Source organism: Heloderma suspectum, chromosome 3 (genome assembly GCF_057233095.1).
Source record: "Heloderma suspectum isolate Gila_16-S chromosome 3, 16-S_ref, whole genome shotgun sequence".
NCBI lineage: Eukaryota > Metazoa > Chordata > Lepidosauria > Squamata > Helodermatidae > Heloderma > Heloderma suspectum.
In genome coordinates, this window is record NC_139460.1 from 314,967,061 (window position 1) to 314,979,635 (window position 12,575).

Here is a 12,575-nt window from a genome sequence, read left to right on the forward strand (position 1 = left end):
GTGTATGAGAGTTTTGTTTGTGTTCACAAATTATGTGAACATGCCCAGTTCACAGCCCCAAACGCAGCCACAAGCAGGAGAGCTCGTTCTCCAAAAATGTTTGCAAATTCCCGAATTTGTGTTTGTGTTAAAAAAAAATGTGCATTTTAAAAATGTGCATTTTCACACTTTATGGGAGGAAGTGCACATTTTTGATACTCTTTTTTTTTTAATGCACATTTTCCCCATTTGAAATATGCACAAATGAAAAAAGTGCAAATTTATGCGGGAAACAAGGAGAGGCCAGCTTCAAATTGATGCTCGGAGAATCTGGGTGATCGTGAACATCGCTTGTTTGTCCATCCCTACATTGCAGAGTGGCCAAAGTGCCTAATACCAAGAGCTATATATGACTCCTCATGTGGTTGAGAGCCATAGCCTCTGCCATCCACTTCTTCTCCACAGCAGCTCCCAGAGCTGTAGCATCCCTTCCAAATTCTGCTGCAATTGTTTCTCCCAAACTATGCATGCCTTGGCTTTTGCTGCCTCTTTCCACCACCCATTCTCCTTGTGTGGATAAGCACGTACCAAAACAAACATACTCCAGACAGGCAAGCAGGAAAGCCAATGGGGCAGAGTGGGAAGAGGGTTTTGTTTAGGTTCAGGTCTACGCTTAGTCAGGTAACCTTGGGACAACTGCTGTCTCTTGGCCTAGCCTACCTCACTGGCAGTAGTGCAAGAAGGGCTGGACTTCAGGGCCAAGGTCCTCCAAATGACCATCCAGAGGGCAACAGGTGCAGTGTCAGCACCTGGGCCAGCACCCCACCAGGGTTGATGCCGCTTGTTGCAGCCTCCTTCTTATTTTAAACATTTTAGAGTTAGGTGGCTTCTGACTGAGCATGTATATGGTTACAGATGCTCATGTTACTATTTTTACTTTAAAATATATTATCCTTTCCTACAACAAAATGGTCCTTATTCCCAAGTAAATGTGTTTAGCATCAGTCCAGCAGAAGCGAACTTCCATTTTATTCCTGTAGTAATGATGGTGCCATGAATTAAGTGAGTTTAAAATGCAAAGGGGAGGATAGAAGACAAACAGTTTTGTGCTTCACAAGTAAATACATTGCTATCTAAAGGCCTCCCCCGCCCACCCGCCAGCAAGATCATTAAGCCCAGGGTCTAAAATTACTTAGCTCATCACTCAGAAGCTGACAGGCTTGTTGTGATAAAATTGTGGGGACAGAGAAATTATATATACTGCCACAATGGAGTATATACATGGAAATTGAAAACATAAATCTTATAAATATGTACACATATCTATTACATCAGAATTGGTTGTGAATCTGTGGGCTTGTTTTGGCTTTTATAAGATACAGCTTCAAGTGCTATGAAAACCAGCAAGAAAAACACTGACCAGATACAGGCATGCAACATAAAAAATAGACATGTGCAGAAGGCAATATACTGTACTGATCCCATCTCTATTTAAAGCTTGTTAGTATGTAATATGATGGCCTTGTAGGCCCCTTCCAACCCTACTATTCTATGATTCTGTGTCAGTACCTGTCCGAGAGCCTATTGCAATGACCTACCCCACTGTGAGCCAGGTTTACTTAGTCACCTGTATAATCTAAGTGAGAAGGAGTTTTACTGTAAACGTCAGAGATGTGTTGTAAAATGACTGACCATAGGCGTATAGCGTCTGGTGTAATTGCTGTTTGGTATGATCTCCCAGGACACGGGCAACCAAAGTAAACAAAAACACATTTGCTATTACAAACCTATTGGCCACTATATTCTTTCTGTACAAAAGGTGGAGATCTGAAGTTGGTTATGGCTGCACTGAGAAGACTTCTGTGTCTGCTGCCAAAGACCAGGCAGTATTTGCTTGAAATTACCTGAAAATACGGGTTGTTTTGGGGTGGGAATTTTAAGTGCCTGTACAGTAATACACAGCATCCTTTTACAGACCTACTTTCATATAAACTGGGGGTTGTTTCAAAGTTGGTGGAGTGCACCCCACAGACTCTGCCTTCCACACAAACCCAAGTTTTATTTAAACAAAGCCTTTCCACTGAGCTCCCACAGGCAGTGGCCTCTCTCTTCTGAGGCCAGAAGCACTGGGTGTTGCTCTCAACCACATCTTGGTTTCTCCCAGGAAGCACAACCCCCTCAGGCCAAGTCCAGTACTTCTTTGATAGAATCATAGAATAGTAGGGTTGGAAGGGGTCTATAAGACCATTGAGTCCAACCCCTGCTCAGTGCAGGAATCCAAGTCAAAGCATCCCTGACAGATGGCTGTCCAGCTTCATCTTGAATGCCTCCAGCATGGGAGAGCCCACCACCTCCCTAGGGAATGGGTTCCATTGTCATATTGCTCTAACAGGAAGTTTTTTTCTGATGTTCAGCCGGAATCAGGCTTCCTGTAACTTGAGCCCATTATTCTGTGTCCTGCACTCTGGGATGATCAAGAAGAGATCCTGGCCTTCCTCTCTGTGACAACCTTTCAAGTTGGTACAGGGGTGTGGAACCTCTTTCAGAGACGCTCCATGGTTGGTGGGGACAAAGAAAATAGGGTGGGACACTAAATACCAGCATATTTTAGCTTTAAATTCTTATTGCCAGTAAGGAGAGGCATTTCTAGAATGAGAAAAAAACTGCAGAAACTGGGAGACACCAAACAATTGGCAGTTGGGAGAGAGGGGAGATGGGAAGGAGCATGGCCGTTTGGAGAACCCTGGAGGGCTGGATTTGACCAGAGGTTCATCACCCTTGATATAAACAAAACACCCCAAAACACTACAGGCCAGGCGATAAGGAATGATTGCAGAACTAATATGGGGCAGTGGGAAAGGTGTGGCCAGAGACTGAGGGAATTTATGTACATATGTAATTTTTGGCATTTATATCCCACCCATCTGTCAGCTCAGTCTGGCATACAACAGACAGGAAGTTCTCTCTTGGACTTCCTGGGAGCCACAGCTTGGCCACTCTTGCTCTAAATCTTATTATCGTTTAGGCCAGAATTTCTCAAACATCTCAGACTGAGGCCTAGTTCGCATTAATTTTAGATGTGCTAAAGCCAACATGGAATGAATATTATCAGTTTTGTATGTGGTTGATTTTGTTTGAATTCATATCAGCGTGATGAGAATGACTACTTGACCCCACCTGCATGAACCCTATTTGCTACTGATTTTCTCTGATTATATTTATGTATTTATTATGTGGTAGATACTAGTTCTCCCTGTGTGAAGGTGCATTCAAACAATTTCATGGAGGATAAGGCAAACAGTGGCTACTACTAGTCATGAAGGCTATTGTTTCCAGGAGCAGAGCTAATATTTGTCTCAGTACCAGTGGCTAGGGAACCTGAATGGGAGGGTGCTATAATTGCGCTCATGTCCTGCTTGTGGGCTTCTCAACTGGTTGGTTACAGTGTGAACGGAGTGCTGGACTAGAGAGTCCTTTATTTTCCTATTGTGCAAACTAACTTTATTACTGTTCAAAATAGAACATGTCAATCAGATGTGAATCTCCCACTCAAGAAACCAGCTTCTTAGGAGGTACAACTAGGGGTCAGTTTGTACATTTTATTTATTTATTGCATTTATATCACACTTTTTTCCTCTTGCAAGGAACTCAAGGTGGCTTACATTATCCTCCTCCTCTCCATTTTATCCTCACAACAACCCTGTGAGGTAGGTTGGGCTGAGAGTCTGTGACTGGCCCAAACTCACCCAATGAACTTCTATGGCCGAGTGGGAACTAGAACCCAGATTTTTAATTTATGTATTTATTTCATTTCTATACCACCCAATAGCTGAAGCTCTCTGGGCAGTTCACAGAAATTAAAACCAAAGAGCACATAATAAAACAATGTAAAATATATAAAACATTAAAACCACAGTATAACAATACAACCCGAATAAAACCAGATCTCCCAGCTCCCAGTCCAACACTCTCACCACTACACCACACTGGCTCTCTGGTACATGTGTGTTGACTGTAACAGCAAGTGACTTGCTTAAGTGTTTATGAGCCATCACATATACAGGTAGAAAATTTCCAGCTTACACATTGGTGAAGAATGACCCCTGGTTGACTGAAGAGCCAGTGTGGTATAGTGGTTAGAGTGTTGGACTGGGAGCTGGGAGATCTGGGTTCTACTCCCCACTTGGCCATGAAACTCACTGGGTGACTGTGGGCCAGTCATTGACTCTCAACCTAACCTACCTCACAAGGTTGTTGTGAGGATAAAATGGAGAGGAGGCGGATCATGTACACTGCCTTGGGCTCCTTGGAGGACAGGTAACAAACAAATCAAGCAAGCAAGCAAGCAAGCAGCATGCAACAGTCCAAAGGGCCAATACACACAACATATAACCATTTAATCTGCATTAACAGTTCCATCCTATACATGTCCACTTAGAAATAAGCCCCTCAGAAGTAAGTAAGTGAATACTCAAGAGTTCACTGGGGCTTTCTCCCAGATCAATGTGTATAGCATTAGTTTCTGAGTGTTCAGCTATATGCCCAAATTACCGTATGCATATGTGTAATTATTATTTCTGATAGCCTAGCAAAAGGTCCAGCGATTAGGTAGATTACAGCGGGCTAGGGTGTCTCAGAGAAGCATAAATCTGAGCCTTGCGAGAAAAGGTGCTTTTACTGTGTTGGATCCACAAAATGTGACTCAGAATTTGCTGCTTTTTAAAATATATATTTTAAAAATCAAATTGAAAGGGGCAACACAGCCGCAATCTCCTCTCTCCAAGGGAATCCCTCCCTCTTGCCCTCCACTATGGAAAGACATTTTTTACTCATTCTCATCTTCCCCCCATTATTTCACACCTTGTTCGGGAACCCCGATTCCCTCGCCCTTTTGCCCTCTCCCTCATTTACCCCTCCCATATACTTAACTAACCCTGGATTCCCCCTTCCCCAAATTACACCTCTCTAATCCCGGCCCTTCCCCTCCGATTCCCCCAAGCTCCCATTTTTTTGGTCTTCTCCCCCACCCCCGACCGCGAATTCAGCCAGCCGCGATGGTGGAGCGCGGAAAGATGTAACACAACCCTAAACGAAAACACACACCACAGGGTGCCTCTGAGCATGTGCAGAGTGCCCCCCCCCCGCCCTTCCTCTTGGATTCAGGAGGCGGGATCCTCAAGCAATCCCTGGGCGTGGCTTCGTGGCGGGCTTGAGCCCCGGCACCTCTCTTGGAAGAGATCCCCGGGGCGAGTGGGGGGCGGCGGTTCTCTCTCTTAGCAGCAGCTGCCGCCGCCGCTGCATCTCTCGCTGCCATTGGATTGGAAATAGCATCTCCCTTCTCTCCTCCCCTCCGGGCGGGCCGGGCCGTCCGTGCGCCTTCGCCTCCTGCCCGCCCAGCCGCCCTCCGTCCCGCCCTCCTTGCGAGCGAGGGCTGCCGATACCGCCGCCGCCGCCGCCGCCCTGTCCGACCGGCCGGTGGCGCGGAGCATGGAGCGGGCCGCGTTGTTCGGGAGCGGCCGGCAGGCGCGGATGGCCGCGGGGGACGTGGGCGAGCTCTTGGTCCCTTACATGCCCACCATCCGGGTGCCCAAGACCGGCGACCGCGTCTACAAGACCGAGTGTGCCTTCTCCTACGACTCGCCCGTAAGTGGCCGCGGCTTGCATGTCAGGATGCCTCGCCGCCCCCCGGCCCACCCTGGAGCTCGCCCTCCCCGCTAAATGCCCAGCCCTCCCCATACTGCTCCCCTATCGTCTGCACGGCCTTCTAGGGTGCCCCCTGCCCACTTCGCTGGGCTCCTCCGCCAGCGCCCCTCTTCCCATAGGCTGCCCCCACGGCCCACCATGACTGTAGGATGTCCCCCCCCCCCGCCTCAGTCAGGCCCATGGAGTACTTTCCCCCCCTGCACTGGTTCACCAGCCAGGCTGCCCCCCTTAGGGCGCCCCACTGGGTGCCAGCGCTAGCTAGCCCCAAAGGGGATGCCCTGTCCTCCTCCCCATCCCATCGCCACCCTCGGCTTTTCTGCTTCAAAGGCTGCCTCTCCCCGCCAGGGCCTGTATTGCTCCTCAGGCTCTAAGCTGCTCCCCCTTGGAATCGGTACACAGGGCCGTAGGGTGTGTTGTACCCGTTTGTTCCCCAAGTTTTGGAGGTGTTGCCACTGGGGTCCTCATGCTGCCAACCGGGCCTGAGCAAGTCTCTTTTCTCTGTCTGCCCCACGGGCTCCCCCCCGCTCCCCCAGCTAATGTTCTGAGTGAGTTCCTCAGCCTTTTGGGGGCTGTCCAGCTGTAGCTTTCCCATAGGATATCACCCCCCTCCCAACTTTCTCCCGATTCGCACATCACTATCCAGGCTGATGGCTTTCTCTCCAATTCCTTAGTATCTTTCTCATGCTAGTAGGCCAGCTGCCCCCATGTGCCATGGATCTCTCAGCAGCAGCCCACGCTGGTCCTATAGTGTTCCCCTGTTACTGCCCAGGCTCCCTTTTGGCTTCCCAGCCGCTTGGGGGTCTTTCCATCAGCCCCATGGATGTTAAGCAGCTGATTCCGGGCTCAACTACAAACTGTTACAGGGCTTAGATGAGAGTCCCCCAATAACAGAGTCAAGGACGCACCCCCCCAAAAAAAAACCTTTCCTTCCGTAGCCTGCTTAGCCTTATACTAGCCTTCCCCAACATGTTGCCCTCCAGATTTGCTGGATGGCAACTCCCATCATTCTCAGCCAGCATACATTATGTCCCCACCCCATCACATCCTAACTGCCTAAATTGCAAAACACTCTGTATTTCCCAACAACCACACAGATGACCAGTTTTTGAACTCTTATGGGGTTCAACCAGTGCCTCTCAGCATCTACTTGGAGGTTGTCTTCATAACTGATTTAGTGCAAAGTTAGAGCAGTCTGAGTTCCTTTGTGACAGACGACGTCATCACCAATCCGCTGCCAACCAGCCGCTTCCCTCTTGAAAAGCCGCATTTTCTGAAACTCCTTTTACTCCAACGTTTTTTACCGAAAGCAGCTCCCGGGCGATTTTACCACAGTGTGCCATGTCCCCCCTGCATTAAATACTGGGCGTGCCTCTGTGACGTGGCAATGAGGTGCTCAAGGAGGTGGGATGCCCCATTCCCTCTTGTTTCCCCAATGGAAGTAGTTTTTCCTATTCCCATTGAGAAAATCCCCAGGAGTCCAGCAGCGAGCTCTCACATTACCGCAGTACTGGGGACACTTAGGTAGCCTGCTTTTAATCTTTAACATATTCCCCCGCTTCTGTGTATGTTTACTCAGAAGTAGGAAATAAATCTCACTCCCCTGCAGTGAAAGGGTTAAAGGCTAACTTTAGTAACTCACCCTAAAGTGCTCTTTCGCATCTCCGATGATGCTCTCTTAATTCAATATTGTGATGTTGTGCTTCTTTGATGTTCTGTAGTTTCTCTGTGATGTAAAATCCCTTCTCCGCTTTATTGCAGTAAGGAAATTTTGTGTTTTCCGGAGCTTCTCATTGCAAGTAGGGAGAAGGAGAAAGGGGGCTTGGGGGGGGGGTTGGAAACAATAGGCAAAAGTGCACACATGGAGGAAAATGGGGTGGGAGCAATAACTCTGCAGCAGATTGCTGGGATGCGGCAAAACTGGGGTGGGGTGGGGAGCTCTCAGGAGCCTTCAGATGCTGCACTGGAGAACTAGGGATTTTGATTTTTTCAGGGAAATCTGCACATGCAGGGAAAATTAGTTGCTCTCCATCCATGATGTAGTAGCAGTGGGAAGCTTGGACAGGGGCAGGAAACAAACCTCTTTTGGTTGAGCAACCCCTGCCAGTCTGATGATGTTTAGTTCTCCTGCCCCCCCCCCAAAGTATGTTTCTTTCAAGTGCTTTGTGACCCCTGAAAACCGGATTTTAAAGGTGAGGCTTATCTTGTTTCCTGTGTCCCTGACGGACCAAAGCAAATTCCATGAGAATGTGGGTAATACTCCAACGTGCTTCTCATTTCGTTGTCGTGAAGATCCCCCCCAGGATACAGAGGGTGTTTTTGGTGGCAGCCAGCCAGCCTATCCCTTCCAAACTCCTTAGAGTGGCCCCATCACCTGTTCTTCCCCTGTTCCTAGTGCCTAGGTTATCACAGGGAACCCTAGTGGTATAGGGTTCCCTGTTAGAGTCCATGGTTGCTACTCAGTGCAGGCGCTCCAGACCAAGAAGGGCCTGTATCTCAGGGGTGGTCAGAAGGTAGATTGGAATCTACTGGTTTATCTCTGGTTGATTTGCAGTAGATTGATTGGCAAGGCTTTCTGACTTAATTGTTTACCAAGAGCAACAACAAAATTACCCCCCCCCCCCCCGCTAAAATGAACAAAGCCTGGCGGTGGGGTAATTGGGAGTGGATTTTTGTGTTGAAGGACTATGGGCTCACTTCAGTTCTGATGACAAATTCTTAGGCTCAAGTTGCCCATGCCTGATTTAGCCCATACTGTTTATTTACTTATTTTATTTATTTCTCATATTTGTATACCACTTTCCACAGAGGTACCAAAGCAGTGAACATCAAATGCAATGGCATCAGAATGATAAAATATAACAATAAAACCCACAATACAGAATTAATCGGCAGTAAAACTGCAGACTCTACTGTGTGCTGCAAACCGTAGGTGGCTGGGCCACACTTCAGGGAAATCCTGATTTATTTATTTATTTATTTATTAATTAAATTTATTAATCGCCCATCTGACTGGTCACCCAGCCACTCTGGGCGATGTACAACCCACCATAAAACAATTTAAAACAATAAAATTTTACCATAATTTTTTTTTTTTAAAATACCCTAACCCACCCCAAATGCCTGCCTGAACAACCACGTTTTTAATGCACGATGGAAGCTCATTAAAGAGGGGGCATGACGGAGTTCCCTAGGGAGGGAGTTCCACAGAGTGGGGGCCACCACAGAGAAGGCCCTCTCCCTCGTCCCCACCAGTCTAGTTGTCCTGGCTGATGGGACAGAGAGAAGGCCATCTGAGGCTGATCTTGTTAAGTGGCCTGTCTGGTGTTGCTGGAGGCGCTCCTTAAGATAGGCTGGGCCGGAACCATATAGGGTTTTAAAGGTCAAAACCAACACCTTGAATTTGGCCCGGAAAACAACTGGTAACCAGTGCAACTCCTTCAGCACTGGAGTGATGTGATCTCGCCGGCGGCTGCCTTTAATCAGGCGAGCCGCCGCGTTCTGTACCAGCTGCAGCTTCCGAACCGTCTTCAAGGGTAACCCCACATAGAGCGCATTACAGTAGTCTAAACGAGAGGAGACCAGGGCATGTACTACCGATGGGAGCAGATGGTCGGGAAGAAAGGGGCGCAGCCGCCGTATCAGATGGAGATGATACAGCGCTGTCCGGCTCACAGCTGACACCTGAGCCTCCATGGACAGCTGGGAGTCCAAAATGACCCCCAGGCTGCGGACCTGGTCTTTCAAGGGTAGCCGTACCCCATTCAACACCAGGTCAACATCCCCCAGCCTCCTCTTGTCTCCCACCAAAAGTACCTCGGTCTTGTCAGGGTTCAGCTTCAGCCTATTCCTCCCCATCCAGCCACTCACCGTCTCCAGACATTTGGACAGGGATTCTACGGCCAACCTTGGTGAAGATTTAAACGAGAGGTAGAGCTGCGTGTCATCCGCATATTGATGACACTGCACCCCAAACCTCCTGATGATAGCCCCCAGCAGCTTCACATAGATGTTAAATAGCATCGGGGAGAGGATGGACCCCTGTGGCACCCCACAAGTAAGTGGCCACGGGTCTGAAACCTCCTCTCCCAGTGCTACCCTCTGGTACCTGCCAGAGAGGAAGGACCGGAACCAACGCAATACGGTGTCCCCAATGCCCAACCACTCCAGGCAGTCCAGGAGGATACCGTGGTCAACAGTATCGAAAGCCGCTGAGAGGTCGAGGAGAACAAGGAAGGAGCATTCACCCCTATCCAGAGCCCTCCTCATATCATCTACCAAGGCGACCAAGGCCGTTTCTGTCCCATGCCCAGGCCTGAAGCCCGACTGAAATGGGTCTAGATAATCAGTTTCTTCCAAGTGTGCCTTCAACTGCACCGCCACCACCCGCTCAATCACCTTGCCCAAAAATGGCAGATTTGAGACTGGGCGAAAGTTGTCCAGAACTTGAGGATCCAAGGAGGGCTTCTTTAAGAGCGGTCTTATCACTGCCTCCTTGAGGGCTGATGGCATCACTCCCTCCTCAAGGGAGGCGTTCACCACCGCCTTGATCCCCTCACCCAGTCTCTCTCTGCAGCTCATAATGAGCCAAGATGGGCAAGGATCAAGTAAGCAGGTGGTCGGCCGTACCGATGAAAGCACCTTGTCCACTTCATCAGGAGGAAGAAGCTGGAACCGATCCCACAAAACCGGTTTGCCACAGGCCGCCTCTTGCTCACTAACTGTATCCACAGCGTGCAGAGTAACACACCTAATCTGATCAATTTTATCTGCAAAGTGCCTTGCCAAGGCCTCACAGGAGGATGTGAAGAGATGGGTTTTAGGAAGGCGTATGAACGTCCGAACTACGGGGGCTTGCCTGATGTCAATTGGTAAAGTGTTCCAGAAGGTGGGTGCTGCGCTGCTGAGCACTGTCTTGCAAGTGCTCCTGAGGCAGACCCCAGGAACCTGTGGTACCCTCAGAAGTGCTCCCTCTGATGATCACAGAGATCAGGCAGGGACCTAAGGGGTGAGGTGCTCCCTAATGTAACCTGATCCCCAGTTGTTTAGGGCTATATATGTTAACAACAAGGGCCGTGGTGGCTTAGTGGTTAAGACGCTGAACTGCAGACTGGAAGGTCAGCAGTTCGAGACCCGAGTGCCGCGTGACGGAGTGAGCTCCCGTCTTCACTCCCAGCTTCTGCCAACCTAGCAGTTCGAAAGCAAGAAATTGCAAGTAGATAAATAGGTAACGCCTCGGCGGGAAAGGTAACAGCGTTTCTTGCACCTCGGTGTTCAGCCATGCCGGCCACATGACCACGGAAGCGTCTTCGGACAGTGCTGGCTCTTCGGCTTAGAAACGGGGATGAGCACCGCACCCTAGAGTCGGACACGACTGGTTGGGGACACCTTTACCTTTACCTTTTTATGTTAACAACACCTTTAACTTGGCCTGGTAACTGAACAGCAGCCTGTGCAGTTCTTTTAGCAAGGGCGGCCCCAGTTCGCAGCTTCCGGACCAAGGATAGCACCACATGGGGTTGTGGTGGACCGCTCGATGAAAATGTCTACTCAGCTGCTGTGAAAAAAGACCAGCTCCATGTAAGGCATAATTAGAAAAGGAATTGAGCATAAAACTGCCAATATCTTACTGCCCGTATACAAATCTATGGTGTGACCACACCTGGAATACGGTGTACAGTTCTGGTTGCCTCACCTAAAAAAAAGATATTGTAGAGCTGGAAGAAGTGCAGAAAAGGGCAACTAAATTGATCAAGGGGCTGGAGCATCTCCCCTATGAGGGAAGGTTACAACAGCTGGGATTGTTTAGCTTGGAAAAAAGGAGGGTCAGAGGAGACATGATAGAGGTGTACAAAATTATGCATGGTGTGGAGAATGTGGATAGGGAGACATTTTTTCTCCCTCTCTCAAAATACTGGAACCCTCAGTCATCCCATGAAGCTGACTGGTGGGAGATTCAGGACAGATAAAAGGAAGTACTTCTTCACACAGTGCATAGTTAAACTATGGAACTTGCTACCACAGGATATAGTGATGGCCACCAGTTTGGATGGCTTTAAAAGGGGGTTAGACAAATTCCTGGAGGAAAAGGCTATCAATGGCTACTAGTCTTGATGGCTATGTGCTACCTCCAGTACCAGAGGCACTGAGCCTATGTACACCAGTTGCTGGGGAACATGGGTGGGAGGGTGCTGCTGCGCTCATGCCCTGCTTGTGGGTTCCTGGTTGACAGCTGGTTGGCCACTGTGTGAACAGAATGCTGGACTAGATGGGCCCTTGGTCTGATCCAGTAGGGCTCTTTTCATGTTCTTACAAAGCACGTAACAGTTATCCAATCTTGAGGTTACCAGTGCCTGCCACCGTGGCTAAGCTTTCATGGTCTAGGAATGGCTGTAGCTGGTGTACCAGCTGAAGCTGATGGCCTTACAGATGTATAAGCTTGAACGCCCTTCCCACCTGCCCTAACAAATCATTCTAGATGTCTTTGAACCCCTCTCTTCCTCTTTGCCCAAGTTATTATTTCTCTTCTGTTGCTGCTGCCCCTGCAGGGCTGCATCACGTTGGATGAGATTCTTTGCTGGAAAACCGTTCTGTGCAGGGAATGGCATGCAAATCTACACATAGGGTGTTGCATGTGATGAGTGCATGTTTGCTGTGTACACCTGCCTGCTACAGGATACGTACGTGTGTGATTGCTGGAAATATTGTCATGCTTTAAATGGCTCTGACACTCTTCTCCAAGCAGGATATAAGCTCCCATCCCATCCCAGTTTTCCCAGTGGCAAAACTGCTTCCAGGCTGCTTGGAGGGGTGTGTGTGTGTGAGAGAGAGAGAAAGAGAGGGAGTATTTAAGGAGTTGCTGAAATTAGCAACATAGAAGTGTTTGTATTTTGGGA

At 48.8% G+C, this 12,575-nt stretch overlaps 1 protein-coding gene across 3 annotated transcripts in view; it reads left to right on the forward strand.

Annotated features, from left to right (window-relative positions):
• The first annotated feature begins 5,213 nt into the window (after nt 1-5,213).
• The window catches only part of USP13 (ubiquitin specific peptidase 13), a 144,244-nt gene continuing 136,882 nt past the window's right edge, over nt 5,214-12,575 (forward strand). The window contains exon 1 of one of the 3 annotated variants that reach the window (XM_084847557.1): nt 5,214-5,622. In XM_084847557.1, coding sequence (XP_084703683.1) covers nt 5,467-5,622 — 156 coding nt within the window. In that variant the 5' untranslated portion in view covers nt 5,214-5,466. The remainder of the gene's footprint in view (nt 5,623-12,575) is intronic. The other 2 variants (XM_084847559.1, XM_084847558.1) reach the window with 2 other exon arrangements.